Source organism: Typha angustifolia, chromosome 11 (genome assembly GCF_048772165.1).
Source record: "Typha angustifolia cultivar Huaian chromosome 11, ASM4877216v1, whole genome shotgun sequence".
Lineage (NCBI taxonomy): Eukaryota > Viridiplantae > Streptophyta > Magnoliopsida > Poales > Typhaceae > Typha > Typha angustifolia.
The window spans coordinates 949,813-967,587 of record NC_133249.1 but is presented as its reverse complement, the minus strand read 5'-3'; the positions used below and the strand labels follow the sequence as shown (position 1 = coordinate 967,587).

General features: G+C 35.8%; 4 protein-coding genes across 4 annotated transcripts; 1 reads left to right on the top strand and 3 right to left on the bottom strand.

The window, feature by feature from the left end:
* Window positions 1-924: 924 nt before the first annotated feature.
* Window positions 925-1,699, top strand: LOC140770451 (uncharacterized). Its single transcript, XM_073111651.1, has 2 exons — window positions 925-1,287; window positions 1,393-1,699. The coding sequence occupies exons 1-2, from the start codon at window positions 1,040-1,042 to the stop codon at window positions 1,697-1,699; spliced, it is 555 nt and encodes a 184-aa protein (XP_072967752.1). The 5' UTR covers window positions 925-1,039.
* Window positions 1,700-1,807: 108 nt separating this feature from the next.
* LOC140770450 (endoribonuclease YBEY, chloroplastic-like) lies at window positions 1,808-7,969 on the bottom strand. The gene is made up of 12 exons (XM_073111650.1): window positions 7,531-7,969; window positions 6,638-6,889; window positions 6,451-6,546; window positions 5,790-5,967; window positions 5,572-5,655; window positions 5,388-5,488; window positions 5,002-5,094; window positions 4,547-4,618; window positions 3,865-3,984; window positions 3,716-3,766; window positions 2,975-3,163; window positions 1,808-2,293 (listed from the first exon to the last, which is right to left on the bottom strand). The coding sequence occupies exons 1-12, from the start codon at window positions 7,885-7,887 to the stop codon at window positions 2,126-2,128; spliced, it is 1,761 nt and encodes a 586-aa protein (XP_072967751.1). The 5' UTR covers window positions 7,888-7,969; the 3' UTR covers window positions 1,808-2,125.
* A 341-nt stretch (window positions 7,970-8,310) lies between these two features.
* Window positions 8,311-11,624, bottom strand: LOC140770179 (phosphatidylglycerophosphate phosphatase PTPMT2-like). Its single transcript, XM_073111230.1, has 6 exons — window positions 11,219-11,624; window positions 10,506-10,628; window positions 9,836-9,929; window positions 9,351-9,433; window positions 9,121-9,210; window positions 8,311-8,941 (listed from the first exon to the last, which is right to left on the bottom strand). The coding sequence occupies exons 1-6, from the start codon at window positions 11,402-11,404 to the stop codon at window positions 8,516-8,518; spliced, it is 1,002 nt and encodes a 333-aa protein (XP_072967331.1). The 5' UTR covers window positions 11,405-11,624; the 3' UTR covers window positions 8,311-8,515.
* Window positions 11,625-13,336: 1,712 nt separating this feature from the next.
* LOC140770790 (uncharacterized) lies at window positions 13,337-17,287 on the bottom strand. The gene is made up of 3 exons (XM_073112063.1): window positions 17,015-17,287; window positions 16,353-16,463; window positions 13,337-13,985 (listed from the first exon to the last, which is right to left on the bottom strand). The coding sequence occupies exons 1-3, from the start codon at window positions 17,257-17,259 to the stop codon at window positions 13,901-13,903; spliced, it is 441 nt and encodes a 146-aa protein (XP_072968164.1). The 5' UTR covers window positions 17,260-17,287; the 3' UTR covers window positions 13,337-13,900.
* Window positions 17,288-17,775: the final 488 nt, after the last annotated feature.

The following is a 17,775-nucleotide window of genomic DNA, read 5'->3' as shown; positions in this document are numbered from 1 at the left end:
GAATAGAGGGAGGAAAGAACGAGCGAATAAATAATTATCCCAACTTATTATGATAAGCTATTCCATCCTCTGCTCTCAAGTCTCACCAAACCTTTGGTGCATATAGACATTGACAAATTCATAGTAAGGAGTCAAGTTTCTTCTCAATTTCATGCCAACTACAAGTCATCTAGGATTGTAGCAGACGACACAATTCTATAATCCAAGTCGATCTGGTGTTCAAGCCTAAAGTTTTCCTCGAAGTTTCCCCATTTTCTTTCACTTGGATAATTTAAAAGGTAGACCAATCTTAGATTAATCCTATATAATGCTGGGGAAAGCTTCAGAGACTGACTTTATACTAATGTCCAACTTGTGAGTTGTGACTAGTATGACTTCAATGTATTTATCTCGGCATAATATCAATTTCATTGTTTGATATGTCAAGAAAGGAACACCATTCCGGAGGATAAGATAAGAATAGTAGGACAATTGGCTCCAGGAATAGGCACAAGTTCGCAGAAGTTTTCTTATGATTTGAAACTCTTAGATTGGATTTCTATGTTTTGACTGATAGCTGACATGACGAACGTTAAATTGCAATGGATGAAAGAAAAAGATGGCGATTTGGATTCGGATTAAATATTCGCGGGCTCGGGTTCTTATCCTTTACGTGGTCTCATTTCTATTTATTTAACCAGGCCAGAGAGAGGAGGATTATATTGATCTGGACTATGGAGCATGGAATCTTAGAAATTGGACGACTGCTCGTGTCAGAACAAACTTTATCACTTATTAATTCTTTAATGTGATTCCCCATCCACTAATTTCAAGTTTAAACAATGGGTCCCTGAACATTGTGCAATTTCTCGGTAAAAAATCCATAGTCATACTGCTGACTTTCCTAAAGCCAGCAGAACAGAGTCCTCCATGCACTAGATAAAATACAAAGAAGCATAAAGAATTATTCCAAAGTTGGCAGCTATATATCCTGGCATACCAATGTAAAGATCTAGCATCTTTGTATTTAGAAAAGAAGAAGAAGAAGAAGAGAATTTAGATGGTTGAAGACATCACAGAAATGTTATCTGGGAATCCATGCTCTTATGACGAAGATGACGAGCTACATGGACAGTCTTCCATCTCCAGCAACTCCGACAGCGAGTCTTCGTCTTCAGATCTCACAGAGGATGCAACCTCATCGCCAAATCCACCTCCATCTCTTAAGATGTCGTCGTTGCCGTCACGACTGGAGTCGAAAGGGCCACTCTATGAATTATCTTCTCTCATGGAACAACTTCCTGTCAAGTGAGTAATTGATAGAAGAGCATGACAAAAAGGAAATTTCATGCATGATAAGATATATCTCTCTGCCTTTTTCACTCCAGTTATGGTTTGCATGGTTTTGTATAGGAAAGGGCTGTCAAACTTCTACCAAGGGAAATCTCAGTCATTCACTTCTCTATCAGATGTGAAATGTGTAGAAGATCTGGCAAAGAAAGAGAGTCCATATAGAAGGAAGACGATGAAGCCATGCAAGAGCTATGGAGGTATAGATGAGACTCAGAGGTCTTCCCATGCACCAGGGCCATGCAGCAAGACAATAATGAAGAAGCCCTCAAGAAGTCCGTGTGCTACTATGCTTGCTACCAGTCACAACAATAGCTTTCTTTCCAGGCCACCTCGCAGTCCTGTAAACAAAGACCTGAGCCACAACTAAAACGCCTGTTTTGATGGACTTGTGAATAGAACTATAGCATTTAATTGAATTCAACGGTTGTGTAGATGACAAGTGAAATGAAAGGATATTAGGTATGTAGATAAGGAATTTCAAATTGAAGCAATTTCTTTCTTCCACCTTTATATTGATTGACGATAAATAAAAATCTTTAAAACAAAAGCGGAGACCCTTAATTATGGGGGAATAAATCGTGAGAATAACACAGTGCACAAAAGGAGAGCTAGGCTCCAAAGGCTCACAGCTCAAAACAATATTGTATAACCTAAAGAAGCAGCACTATATGCCTTTATGCTTTCACTCCGCAGCTTAAATTTTATCATTTCACGGTATGAGAATGTATTGAAAGTTTGGTTTGGTAGGATCCGAGAATATTTGTAGCTGAAAACCCGATCCAGCAAGCAAACGTCAGAAAGCATAGTTGTATATAGCCTTTGCAACACCATCTTCATCATTGGTGGCTCCAATAACATTGGCCACGGCTTTCGCCTTCTCAGATCCATTGGCAAGCGCAACTCCTAATGATGCTAATTCGAGCATCTCAACGTCATTTTCCCCATCACCAATAGCCATTATCTGCACCGCAGTGAGACAAGCTGATCACATCTATGAACAATGTAGCAAAATTTGATACACCTAAGCTATCCAAGAGACCTAATATAACTTGAGATTCTACAAATTTGACTTGAACAAAGATAAAACAATGAATGATTAACGCTTTAGGGACTGGAATTTTTTTTCTTCTACATTGACCAAGAGATCATTTATTTCAAATAGCGAAATTTTGCATTAGTTGGCCCTTTGGCTCAAGTTTTACTTCAGAGATGACAAATTTCTAAATTGATTTCTTTCCATGTCTGGAGGCCTTCTGAATGTCTGTTAATTGGTTGTGTAAGTCTAAACAACAACCAAGAATGTAGATGAATTCATGCCACTCAGCATTAAAACTTTATGCCAATCCTTACATTATATAACTTTTTTCTCTGTAAGGAAAAATTAGGTTTATCTTCGAGAAACAATTGGTTATACAAATCTGCTAATTCTTTTGGAGCCTTCAAATATTGCAATCTTCTCATCTTTGACTTAGCCACCAAGTTGTATTATCACCAGTAATGATATTCCAGAACAGTTTATATCAGCTCCAAGGATTTATCGGAGCAATGCAATAAACATCTTAAGATAAGATAAGACATGATAGATTTAGGAGAAATATCTATAAGGTGAAAGTAGTGATTTTAAAGATCAGGAATCTTGTACCTCTTTTGATGTAATACCAAGGTGATCCAACAGCATCTTTACACCATCACCCTTCGAAGTCCCAGCTGGGACAACTTCAAGCATATCTGGCTGTGCCTGGACAACACGTGCTCGGCCTGTTGTTGCTTCTTCCCAGTGTGGCCGTATAGTAGAAGAAACCCCCTCAGCAGTGTCAAGAAACAGTAATTTCTGCAGAGTTTTGTAAAGTATCTAACTATCATGCACAAGAAGTTGAGCAAAATAGAATCTGATAAATATATTAACACAAATCTTAGTGCCTTTATATATGCACCAGTTTTATTGCTTATCTAACCATGATTGTATGCGTTAGCACAATAAATATGATATGCTCTATAGCCTCAGCTTGTCTTGTGAGCAAGACACATATTTCTTTAACATAATTTATTCAGAAATTATAACATAAAATGTAACAGAAACAAGAGCTACAAGCCTACAATGCAAAGTAACCGATCACATGCATGAATTATTTCTTCTACCCTTTTCATTGCTAATCACCTGTGCAAATGCAAATCTTCAGAAAATCTAGAGCTTGAAATGCTCCGGTAACTCGGCAAGTAGTGACCCAAATAGCAATCTAACATAATTTCACTGTTAAGATCTTTTTAGTATTCTAGCAAAAAGTATGTTGTTTTGATCAATATGAGCATGTTGTTGTTATACATAGTCGAATATATCTTTAATTGGAATTCATCTATATTGGACAATTCAGCAGCACCTTACCTGTATATCAGCAGCTGCTAACAGCTGCTCAACTGAAGACATGACCTCTGCCTGCAGAAGAAGTTTCAGCATGAGTTGGTCAAATCTTCTTACAACATGAAAAGAGAAGGGAAACTCAAAGAGCAGAAATTGTAATCTATTATGACTACCTTTGGCTCATGGTATACAGTATGTAGTGAATCAACCAAAGGATGGTCGAATAATGTGAAACATCGATCCTGGGAAAATGCTATCAGAGGAATCTCGTACTCCAGAGAATACAAAAATGCCTGCAGCAAGCTGGTAGAGTCTTGAGTACTCATGTCACTTTTATACGAACACTCTATGTTATCAATTATAGAACTAGTCAAAATGATGAACCACAAATCTGAAATGAGTAGAACATCTGAGAAGATAGTCTTAAACTATGTTATAGCTGAATTTGCAACAGAATCCAGACAGATCAAATTGCACCCACATAATACAAGCTCTAGTCATCCAAGCAATTAGAAGGCATTAATCTGAAGGTCAATTATAGGATACAAAGGCCCTACATAATATTGTAAAAGCAAGCATATGAAGTTCCAATGAAGCAATTTAAGAAGATGCAAAAAATTGGCATTCATATTCTTTTCTTTGGGAAAAGGTAAAATCCGGTCTCATGGCTAGTGGCTGGAATATGAAACCTAGAACATCTGAACATGTATTTCAGAATACCAAAAATTTAAAAATAGGCTTCACACAAGAAGATTAAAAGTAAATGTGAATATTTATTAGAAAACAGAGAAAAAAATATCGACTAATAAATCATAATCAATCTAGCCAAAAAAAGAAGAAGAGAAAGTTCTATACCTCCCTACAAACTCCTTTGTCCAAGTTTGTTCTACAAATCTCTCTTCCTTGCCTTCCATAAACAAGCAATCCCTAAAATCCAAGTTCACAAAAGAAAAGAAGACTTGAGTTCTAATATGTCAATTAGGTTATGAAATGTTACAAATAGTACAGGTCAAAATATGAACATCATGCTAAACATGTTTACAATTAGCATCAACCTTGTGCAAGTGCCATCTCTTTAGAAGACCAGAATAGTTTTAAGCAAGCTAGATCTTAATCAGTCACCAGAATAATTAACTTAAGACATTTTTATCCAAAAAAAACATTTCTTATCAAAAAACATTTTGGTTTTTCACATGAGTACAGGAACCTGTCTGTGTATATATATACATATCATATAATCTACAAAAGTTACTAGCTATAACACAAAAGGAAAGAAAAAATCACTCCTTGGAGAAGATGGACAAAGAAACCTGAAGAAATATGCCCGGCGAGACGTCAGACATCACACCACTTTTTCCAGTCAATCCAACCATCTTCAGAGCACTTACAACGGCAGGACGTGTCTGTTTTCAAGCATTAAGGAGATTGATCACATTAATACTGGGATTCTACGCCAACACGCAATATTAGACATTAGTTAGTAACGAAACAATAGTTTTTCTGTTTATGTAGAGGGTGCTTCAGGAAAATGAGATCTAATATGGTTTCCTGACTTTCTTCCACTGTGAACAAGGAATGTGTTCATTAATGAGAAATGAGCACGCGTCTAAGTGAAACTTTTGACTATCAATAGCTTATCTTGCAGGCCACTAGCCCCTCTGTCTGAAAACCCAAACAAGAGAGAGAAACTTTGCACCTTTCCAGTAGCAACAACAATATTAACTCCTCTTGATATTGCTTCTCTTAGAGCTTCAGCTGTTGCTGGAGTAACTTGACTTTTACTGTTCAAAAGTGTACCTTGTTTAAAGGAAAAAGTTAGCAAAGAAAGCACTTTAAGAAATTATATGATGCAACTTAAGTCAAGACTACTGCCAGCTCACCATCCATATCACAGAAGATATAGCGGAATTTTGGTCTATAAAATCTCAAATTTCCTGCTTTCTTCATATCATTGGTAACTTGTCCTGTAAAAATTCTTAGACGCAAGGGTTTCTTATAGTACCTCACACCTTAAAAGAACTCCAGAAGGAGAACAAGAGATATATGATGAAGCTGGAAATTAAGTAGAGATAAGTATCAGCTATCAAGAAAAACCTACCATCTGAATTTTCTGATTGAAGTTTGCTGTCAGTATCAGCATCATAGGTGCTCTTAATTAGCCCTTTCCCTTTCCATTCAAGACTTTTTAAAACTAGTTCCTCCTCCTTCTCCATTTCTAATTCAGCCTCATCACTAATCTCATGATCGAAGCCTAGAAGATGCAACAAGCCATGAACCTATACGACAACAAAGAAGATAATCAGAAGCAACAAATTGCCTATCTAGTGTGGAGTTTAGCATGAATATATTGACCTTGTTTTGCAAAAATGCTTGCTGATTTCAGTTAGATTACATTATCTAAATATTTTTAGTATCAGTAACATCACATATCACATAATATAAGAAGACGACAAACTTAAGATAATGGCTTTTAAAAGATGATAAGCCTGCAACAATTATACTCTTAGCATAAATTGTTATTAAGTAAATGAGATTCTTAAGCATCTAGAAAATCTTCCGTCAAATTGAGCTGCATAATGAATAATCAGGTACAAGAATATATTTGTTTCAAAATGTAATAGTTTGTATAAAAGATCTATATGAATTTCAAATGAACACTAATAAAAAATTAATATTACTCCAAGAAAATGGAATATTCCATTTGACAAATAATTTCTATGTAAAATTTAATGGACAAATGAAAATAATGATTGACTCACCATGAGGATCCTTATTTCATCAAGAATCGTGTGACCTCTCTCCTCTGCTTGTCTAGCAGCAGTCTCAACGGAAATCACTATATCACCAAGCATTAGCTGCAAGAATGAAGAATGCTATAAGTAAAAGAAAAAATGTGAACAAAACTAGAACAAAATGAATTCTCTTGACCAAAATACATATCCTTACTATGGGAAGATCAAGTTCAGGTATGTGTTGCGACATGGAGAGCACATCAGTAGCATGATCCTCACCTCTCCAGTCTTTGTTTAATGTTCGGATGAAATCATCATTGCAAAGCAATATGGATAGCTCAACCTTTTCATATTTACCAACATCACTTATTGAAGGGTCTCTGGTTTTATATTCCGAGTCCTTGAGGCCGTCGAAAGCAATTTTCATTGCCATCGGAACGTTCAGCTTTAGCATTTCCGCAATGCTCTGTACAAATGAGGAAAAATAGGTGGTCAATCATAAAGAGCAGAACCGAAGAATTAATTCAAAGCATTCATTGACAATGTTATTCAACAGGTTAACCACAACCATAAATGTTGCTAAAAAACTACAGGGCCAAAACAATTTAGCCATACGAACGCATTTTCACATTGTCAACTAGTAAGAGAAGGAAGATTTATTTTCTAAGTTGTGCACATACAAAACAATGGTATTGTCTTGGAATTTTGGTAAATCTTCTACCAAATTCATCAGATATTGAAGATGATCTTGGCATGTACTTCTTTTCCAGAACGTGGGTACATCAACAAGACAAAGATAATCTACATCTTACGTCACGATATTTCAAAAATAACAATATACCTCCAATAACGCATGAAGCCAATGTGCCAAACAATCTACCAGAAAAGCCAAGAACTCCTCTAGTAGAGATCAACTTAAAACATAATGTACCACTAAACTCCAACACTCAGCTAATGAACATAGCACCAAGAAATTCCAAACCTTTCCTTCAAATATCACACATTTAAATCTTACAAGAAACTAATCCACCAACTGAAAGTGCCAAAAGTGAATCTTTACAGGAAGCACAATTTAACACGAAAAAAAGAGTCTTGTTTTTCATTTACCAACACTTCGGGATCATCGGGCATTTCTTCCTCGATGCCGATTTTGACGCTAAGCTCGAGCTGCTTCTCCTTGGGCGTCTGCTTCTTGGACACCGCCTGCCGCCGCCTCACCTTCCGGAATCCGCGGAGACTCGCGAAGAATCCACCGAACGGAACCGAAGAGCGCGAAAACCGAGACGACACGTGGAAGGATCTCAAAGGAGGGAAATGGGAGAAGACCGAGGTGGAGAGCGAAGGATGAGAGAGAGGAGACGAGGACGCTGGAGACGCCACCGTCTGCTGCCGCAAGAGAGCGGCGACGATCGGCCGTCGAGATCGGGAGGCAAGGGGGAGGGCTCGAACGACGATTCTCGCCATGGGGATTGGAGAGGGGAGGTGAGGAGAGGAGGCGCGTGTTCGATGGCCCGGAGAAGGTATTAAATGGGCCAGAACCCAAGTGACGCAACTCAACAAGTGACCAACCCTAAAACCGAATTAATGAGCACGAGGGTTGACCCAAGTTGGTTCACTTATTTATTTATTTGTTTGTTTTGATTGATTGATTGATTGATATCTAATCTTACTAATATTGAGTATTTTCTTTGTAACAGTTACAAAGGCCCAAATGATAGATCCGTATCCACTGTAAGGGGGGGAGATGAACAAGTCAACAGTTGATAAGATTTTGGTAGATATTTGTGTTTTAATTAAAAGTACTTCAAGGTGTATATCCTAATGCCCGTCTTTCCTGACCAATAAATCCTCCCAACATACATTTGGCAGACAAAATTACTGACAGACTTGGAAAAAAGAAAGAATTTTATTGAAATCAAAACTTTGGACAACAGGGAATAGAACTCATACATAAAATTTCCTCATTCTGGCATCCCAAGGTCTTCATGATGACCAAGGGATTAATACTCTAGCCGGATATACTCTTTGTTATCCTACAGCTTTACATAGAGTAAGTAATAAAACAGCAAACAACAAGTATAGCTTCCTCTATCTAGCAAGCACGAATCTCAGGTACACGACTCGGAACTGGCTGGCAACTGCTGGATGATTTCAATGCTCCAAAAAGACAGGATAGCCTCTTTATCATGGGCTTTGATTGATTTCTACTTGAGGAGGAGACGACCATATCTTTAGAAGCAACAGAGAATGCATCGTAGCCGTCAAGATCTGCCTCAGTTACAAATACTTCTTCATCACCTCTGGGAGGAGTAGTTGGTATGTATGCTGCAATCAAGTGCCCTGATGGAGCAAAGGGACGCAAAGCAGAAGTGAAATCTTCACAAAAATACTCATTAGTGCCATAGCCTTCTAAGTCTGCTGCAGTAATCAGAACTTCATCCCCTGTCAGCGAGCATGTCGGCCTCGGGCTAAGGATTGCAGGGTAGTCTAACTTGCGCTTGCTGTATTCTTGAACAGCCTGATCAAGAAGCAAGGAGGAAATAAGTTCGGCAGCAATCAGAGGTACGACCCAGAAACAACAGGGAAATCAAAAGGAAGAAAAAAAGGAAATTATGAGAGAAAAAGTGAAGAACTCTCACAATAAAATGTGTTCCATACCATTATATCAAAAGCAAAACAGAAGATCATTGTCCATACCTGCCATTGAGATGGAGCCAGCAGGACCCGAGGCCTTTTAGAGCGCACATACTCCAAAGCAGATTCAGGTGTCATGTGCTTATACTCAATCTGCATGTTAAAAGTAACGTTAAAATAAGTTGAGATGATTTCAACAAGAACACATACTTTTGGGGGTCTGGTACGGCTATACGGCAAACTATACTAGATAAATGTAATTGAGAAATAAACTTTTTAGGAAGTGGAGATACCAGATAGCATAAAACAATGGTGGTGCTACGTCCTCTTCCAGCTTTACAATGGACGTAAGTAATCCTCTCACGAGATGCATTCCCTGGAATAAAGAAAGAAGATTGTTCAAATTACAAATACAAAGTCATATCAGGTACAGCAGAAATGGCTATGTCTATCATTTCTTACTATAAAAATGTCGAACGTACAAATAGTAGGTAAAGGATGGTCATAGGCATTCATCTTCTCTTATTGTAGTAAGGAAAATAATTTTAAGTAAAAGAAATTGCAACAAGCTCGACAGAAAACAGGATATAGATTAATAATTAATGTGGTTAGGTCGTACAGTTGATATGACAAATTCTAAAGACCTTCAAGTCATTTGGCATCAAATCAAACTTGTGACAATCTCTAATTCAATTGAAAATAAGATTTTGAAGAGGTACAGTTGACAAATTTATGGATAAAAAAATACAGGAAGGAACTGTTGTTCCTGAAAACTTACGGTGGATGAAGTCTACAGCTCTGCTAATGTCCACAAGAGAAGGGGCAAAAAGGTAATCTCTGGTAGGAATGACAAGGTGATCAATGCCATGAGCCTGGAAACGACAACAATGTACAAGAGGAGGTAAGCACGACATCAATCTATTCGGGAAAAAGAATGCGCTTTATCACAAAATTATCAGGTTCACATATGCTAAAACTTTACAAAATATTGCAAGCAGAGTAGATGCAATTTCATAGATTTGCAGATCTAGCCCTATTTCTTGTCCGTGGACAGCCAGATTTTAACCATATGAAATCTTAATTAGATGCTGCTGCTATAATACAAAGCATACTAAGTAGAATATTGAGTACCATCACTTTATTCTAGATGAAAGATCTTGACAAGTCTAAAGAACTGCTTGATCCAGAACTTGACAATTGTTACAAGCGAAGTTAGCACTTGGAGAAACCTTTGCAGATCGCAACTAAAAAGATACATTGTACACCCTTTGAAATTAAATTCATCCAATCTATGGCATACTTCCATGGATCATAGCAGAATTCCAGAATTATGGGGAACTAATACATTCTTTTAGCAACAGGTAACAGCCGCTCCTTGAGAATATATAATATACAAAAGAAAAGCATTATGAAAGTGAGCATTAAAGTTTACGAGAAGGGAAAACTACCTTATACAAGGATGATGGAACCAAGGTCTCATATGGTTCATTAAGGGTGACAACTCCTCCTACCCCGAGCCGTTGTAAGCGAGGTACATCGTTGGGAAAAGGCACCGCTCCCAGCAGAACATACTAGCAATTAAAAAGAACAAGCAAGTCAGTTGGCATCGTCAGAAAAATGCGTTCCAAAGTCTACAGCATAAAGACAGAAAAATAATAAAATTACACGATCCATAATTTTAGCATGAAATCAAGCGCACGATCGAAGATTTATCTTTACTTAATAAAATTAAAAAAAAAATGTTTCAGTGCTAATCTTAATTGGATTGTCCAATATCTAATGGGTATCAAGCAATTCTGTACAGGTTTTTCAAACAAGGCAAATTATCTGCTACATGCTTTCAGATCCCCGTGTCCTCAATTCCCTTTTCCAGAGGACCGTTTTTCCAGGAATTTGGAGTATTTCCCTACCTCATGAATATGGGGAGGGCTGGTTTTCCCTCTTCGAAACAAACAATCCCAAAACAATATAGAAGAGGAAAAAAGGATCTGGAAGACTAAAAGAGGAAACGAAGAAAGAGTTTCCAACAACACAATCAAGCATCAGCTCAACACTTCATCTCGTTTCCCTACTCAAAATTAATGCGAAACAAAAATTCATGATAGCAGCTAAAAGAAAAGATCCAGAAAATTTTTAGACCAGATAAGAACGCTAGCTATACCTCGTCCACTTTATCCCACCATCGGAACTCCGCTTGAATCTTGTTCCGGAACACGTTGTACATAAGCGTCGGATAGAAAAGAATCCGTGCTCCAGCACCTACAAGCACTCTCTTCGCGTCCACCTTGACAATCTCGCTTACATGCGAATCCTCTGATCCTCCCTCTTCCAGCTGAGTTATCTTCATCGCACGCAATTCCGATACCGACGACAGAGAGCCCTTGTAACCAAATCGAGCAAATTTAACCTCGATAGAGAGCTCGCCGAAAGGGGTTTCGAATTCCTCTATCGAAATCGAGAGACAAGAGAAAAATCTTCGAAGAATCAAATCTTCTTCGCTGCTTCCGAAACCCTTGACAACGAAAGAAAGGAGAAACTGATGAAGGACGAGATGGGAGGAGAAAATGAGAAGTAGACCTATCTATTTATAATTAGGTGGTGTAAACGGTATTTAATCTCCGAGTCGGAAATCTATTCGGACTCTTTTTTTCCGAGTCCGAAAAGATTTCGGACTCTCTTTTTCGAGTCCGAAATGTTTTCGGACTCTTCTTTTTCGGGTCCGAAAATATTTCGGACTCCTTTTTTTCGAGTCCGAAATCTATTCGGACTCTTTTTTTGGATCCGAAACTTGTTCGGGTTTCGATTTTTTTTTTTTCCAATTTGGGAACGAGTTTCGTTTTTTTAAATTTAGGTTGGTTTTTTTTTATTATTTTTATTTTTCTCTCTCTTACTCTAAAATCATTTCAGTTTTTTTCTTATTTTTAATTATTTTAAAATAATATCAATTATGAAAATATTATCAATTAAATCATACTAAAGGTATTTTAATTATTTTAAAATAAGAGTATTTTAGATATTCTAAAACTAAAATATTTTTTACTTAATCAAATATTCTAACTGTGTTAGTTCAAATCTAATCAGGTGTTGTCTACAGTTGGATTTTTTAATTTTTTTATTGTTTTCTATCCGAGTTCAAAAACAATTTGATTTTTTATATATTTTTTTAATATTTCCCTCTTCGAGTCCAAAACTAGTTTGATTTTTAACTTTTTTTTAAAAAAATTCCCTCTCAAAATCCAAAACCAGTTCAGTCTTTTTTTTTTATTTTAAAATTTTTCTGTCCGAGTTCGAAATCAATTTGGTTTTTTTAATTATACTATATATTTTTTCTTCTCTAATTTAGATAGTCCAACAAAAAAGATAAAATATATATTAAAAAGAATATTCTAAGACAAGTAGTTTAATATTCTGTTTGCTTAGTCCACGGTTTCGAGGACGTTGGATGGACCAGTCGCCAGCTATCTATTAACCTTCTATCATCATTGATAAGACTGAACCTATGAGTAAAATAATTTTCAAGAAAAACGAAGTGAATTCATAACCAATCCTCTTAATTTAGAGGTCTCTTCCTTAGATTCTAACTTTATTGCAGCAAATAAAATCAAAAGAAGAAGAAGACAAAGGAGGAGGGTGACAGTAGACTCTTGGTAGATATTGATTGAGATAGCTAGTTACAACATTCACCGCCCAACTGCATTGGATATATTGACCCATTCCTTATCTAGTTACAACATTGTATGAATCAGGCAGTTAGCTCACAAAAACATATATTTAAACGGCATATTAAATATTCATAAAGTTACTTTGAATCAAAAAGCGTGTTTTTTTAATTATCTTACTTTTTAATTTTTAAGAATTTAAAATTTTGCATGGATATAGGTATATTTTGGTTCCTGCATAAATCATACTTATTTATAAATTAAAACTCTCTTTTATATATTTTCTAATTAAATACTTACTTATGTATATTTTAATCAAATATTATATAAGGTAAGTTAGATAGCGTGATAAATTTATACACATTGTTTAAGAAATTTTTTAACATACTTATTCATAGTTAATAATCAAATATAAATTTATTCAAAGTAATATTATACTTTACAATTAAATAATAAAATATAAGTAAATTACAGATATATCTAATTTATATTTAAGAGGTATATATAAATTTATTCTTTAACAAACTTTATGTATGAATCAGATCGGCCCATAGCGATGATTTTATCAAAAATGAATATTTTTTAAAATTTAAAATAATGTGATGAGCGAACAACTAAAATTGGACCCACGGACGGTGGATTCACAATCCATTGCCTTGGTCCACTTGGCTGCATTCGCCCCTAAACCAGATACAATCATACAAATATACAATATTGCCTCAATCTCTCTCAGTTGGTTAGATTCGCTATGGCGGGCGATGTTGCCTCAATCTCTCTCAGTTGTTTATACATAACTGTTTAAAAAAATTATTTGCAAGTATACCTATTTAAAGTCATATGGCAACGAAGGTGAGAAAAGAATAATAATACATCCGCAGCAGCTATCCAAAACATCGCCCACCATCTTGACTTCTAAAAATCCTGCACATAGTTATTATCCACTCCCTGTACTGGATAATACGTAGATGTCTCTGTTTCTAAAACGACTGCTTTGAAGATTTGGATAGATGAAGACTTCTCAAGATGCACATACAAGTATCTTCAGTAAACAAAGTGATTTCTAAGATAAATGCAAGATTGATCAGGTGTGGGTTTAAGGCTTATCCATACATAAACATCGCAGTCTCCCACCACCAACCATCGAACAGAGGAATGTTAACTTACACCATAGTGCACTGTGCCTTTTAAAGGAGAATAGTGTCGGAAGATCTCCAATGAATGACTCTTTTAAAGTACCATAGAGATGACAAATGAAGAGCAATATTATGCCTACAAACAGTTTACAATTACTCTACAAGTTAGAGTGATGTGACATTTTATCAACTTCTAATAATTTATTTCTCCATCCCACAAATAATGATGCTTTATCTTACACTTCTTCTTACAATGTTCACAAAGTGTCTGTCGATAAAGCATTTTTTTTTATATAAATTATGAATCAGTAGACAAATTATAAGCAAAACAAAACAAAAAACTAATCCAACCTGACATATAGATTAAATAACTAGGGCAATCCTTTTAATAATAGATTATAACAAACTTAAAATATATACATATAATGTCTGTGGTAAAAAGATATACTAAATGTCAACCAATCTTAATATCAAATTAAACCTCCAACCTGAGCAAAACACTTTTTAAGAAATGAACTATATAAACTGACTGTACATCTAACTAAACCTCTTCTTTATGCTCTAATAATCTTCTTATGGCAGATAAAATAGAAAATTACAGGATTGTTAAAAAAAAAAAACTTATTTCTATTCCACAAGTAAACGGGGCTTTAGGATTTTATGCCATGGAATTGGAGACGGCTGACTCCATCAATAATGAAATATATATATATAGAATGACAGAAGGAGCCTCCCTTGAGTAGCATACTGATTGAGAGACGGGATGAGGTCTGTCATAGGTTATTATGGTATAAATAATAGGGATGTATAAAGCAACATGTGCAGGGAGGCCTGAGGAAAATTACATCTATCTATTATCATGATGAATCAAGCCGGTGTGGATATAAAATCAGAAATATATCAACCTTGCTATCCTTTTCTTTTGCCAACAATAAAAATTTAGCTAGTACACATAGGCTCCAAGGAACTAAGAAACTTTAGCAACTGGACATCAACCTGACGCTAAAACTCTCTAAAAGTGTAAAAAAATCAGGCATATGAATATAAGAAAGTAATCAGAGTGTTAATACTGGAGAAGGCAAAGAAGGATAAAGGAATGTTAGGTAAAAAGTTGAGGCGAAAAGGTAAATGGGGGATTACTTTCAAAAAATAATACACTGTACAAACAACTTAGCATTCCATGAAACTCATTGGATTATATACAACATAAGTAAAAGCTATGGCTTATATAAGCAATTTACCTGGAAGTAGAAAGAGAATGCAGTTTATATGCCTTAAGGTAACTTTTCATGAAACCAATATAACACTATCAAATGCACACCAAACAGTCACCTAGAATGATTAGCCCAAACATGAAAAGCTGTTTCATGTATATCATCTGGACTTAATAAGCAAAGAAATCAACAGTTGAGTTTTAACTATTTACACAACTTTTACAATAATGTTAAATTGGTTGATATCATTTCTTGTTCCAGATCATCTGGACTTAAGAAGCAAAGAAACCCAACAGTTGAGTTTTAACTATTTACACAACTTTTACCATAATGTTAAATTGGTTCATATCATTTCTTCTTCCAGTTCATCATTAACCGAATAGTGTGAAGGAAGAAATTAGAAATGCAAAACAAACTACTAATTTATAGAATATTTAGGATTACTTGGAAGAAACAATGTCCGAAACCAAACCAGCAGTAGGTTTATAATACAAAGTATTCTAGAAAGTCCAACCTATCACTCCAAGAAAACATAACAAGAAACCAGTTGCTATGCAAGCTCAGATCAATCTAAGAGAGAACCTAGAAACAACTTCTTACAACAAATCACAGCGGCTAGGTGAGATTCTTTATAAAAAATTCGTAAGCTTTTGAGTTTGAAGTCCTAAATTTATGACATAGATTTGTTCTGTAAAACTTCACCAGTTATTTTAAATGTCAAGTATTGGTAAAATAACAAGCCAATTAGTAAAGCTGATGAGTGGCCAGCCACACAATATGAGTGCAGATATATCCTGCTTGCTATTCTAATTCGATAACACAGGCTAAAATAAAGATCTGTTCAATATATAATTTAGACAAATATCCGGCAAATTCACAGAACCTACCCCAGTATTAGCTAGACTGGAAGTTGAACTTTGCCCCCTTTATTCTAAATCGTGTCACTACATCTAAAACATGATGAGCCTCTGAAAAATTAATTATATCTAACTATTTCTCAAATAATATTTTAGATCCCTTTAAGGTTACTAGTGAAGGAGAATCATGACTACATATCAAAGACACTTATTAATGGTTAGAATAGTTTGTTCAACCAGCAAGAAAGAAGCTAATAATGTTATTTTTATGTTTACCATCTTTGTAATGTTGGAAAAGGAGGTCTTACTTAATACTTCCCATATTTCACTTTACTCTTGCATTAGTTGCTATGGGTGACTCTATTTCCTAATGAATAGATACAATTTGAAACGAGCACCTATCCTACTGGTATATAAAGTGATGTAACTCACCTTGTGTGGCTCAGATCATTAGCAAATAGCAATACGTGAGCATCTATCTTACCCCTTGCTTGGCACCTGAAATTCCCACTTCTCAAGCTCCTAATTTCAGGCTTGAATGTCCTACGTGTGAAGAAAACCATCCAACACTAGTACATAATAATATGTGGATCAAATAATTTTGCATTGCAGTAAACAATCAATCCATTCAATGCCCACAAACATTTGTTAAGAGGATCCAATTTCACCTTCCATCACATTTCCACAATCTTTTGTCACCCTCCATGTCCTCTGAAATACATAACCATTTACTAACTGCATCCGACCATTATGTTACAAAGTCTATTCAAATTAAAAGTAAAGATTGAAAATAGAAATTAGAAAGAAGGCAATCAATTTAACAGTCAAACTTCAACAGCACACCATATAACCTTCTAAATCAAGAGTCATTTCAGTTTATTCCCACAAACAAAAACAAAACTACTTGCGCATAAGATGCCTGTAGAATTGTCCAAAACAAGATAACACCTACCGATGTTGCATTTCCAAACTACATCAACCCATATTTCAAAATGCTTTCGACAAGCCAGACAAACATCTCTAGTGTTAGATTTACAAAACGCTATGATTGGACTACTCGCAACCATGAATAGAGGAATCCCAAAAATTTTTACCTCTCCTGCTTGTCCTCCTCGTGGAAGACAGAGATGGGGATTTCGGAATAAGGGAGCTGCTGCTCTCCGCCAAGGTTGTGGGAAGGATCGGGCGGCGTCTCCAAGTCCATGGCCTCTTGAGCGCGATCGAGGTAGGGCTTGAAGCCGACCCGAAAGGAGAGGTATCCAAAGGCTATGGCTCCCACCACCACGATCCCCGACCGAATTGCGTTTTGCCGCGCTCCCCCTCCTCCAACCTTCCCCATTTCCCTCTCTAGGAAATCACGAATGGCTCCCAACCAACTACTAGAGCTAGGAGCTATATTTCCTTTCATTCCAACTTATAATAATCATTACAAAAAAAAATTATTTATAAGTCTGATGATTAGCTTAATAATTAAGCACAGTTAATAATTCGACAATGCAATTAATTTGAATGAGCAGTTCGATAACCTAATAATTTAGAGCAATATCTTTCATTTAGTTTAGAATAATAATTAAACGATGCACACAGTTTAAAATCTAAATTATACAGCTTAATATATAAATTAAAATTTAATTAAATTTTAGTGTATTTATATACAGGAAGGGTTGTCTAGCCGAGCATTCGGGTTCTTAAATGATAAAATCAGAGATGGGCTTAGCCCGGGACATATTTTTGAGTCATTATTGATACTTCTAGTCAATACTATATGTAAACTTATTTGGCTGGCTATGATTTCATTATATTTGGGCTTATGATTAATTTCAATTCTTTCCAATAATTAATAAATAAATAAAAT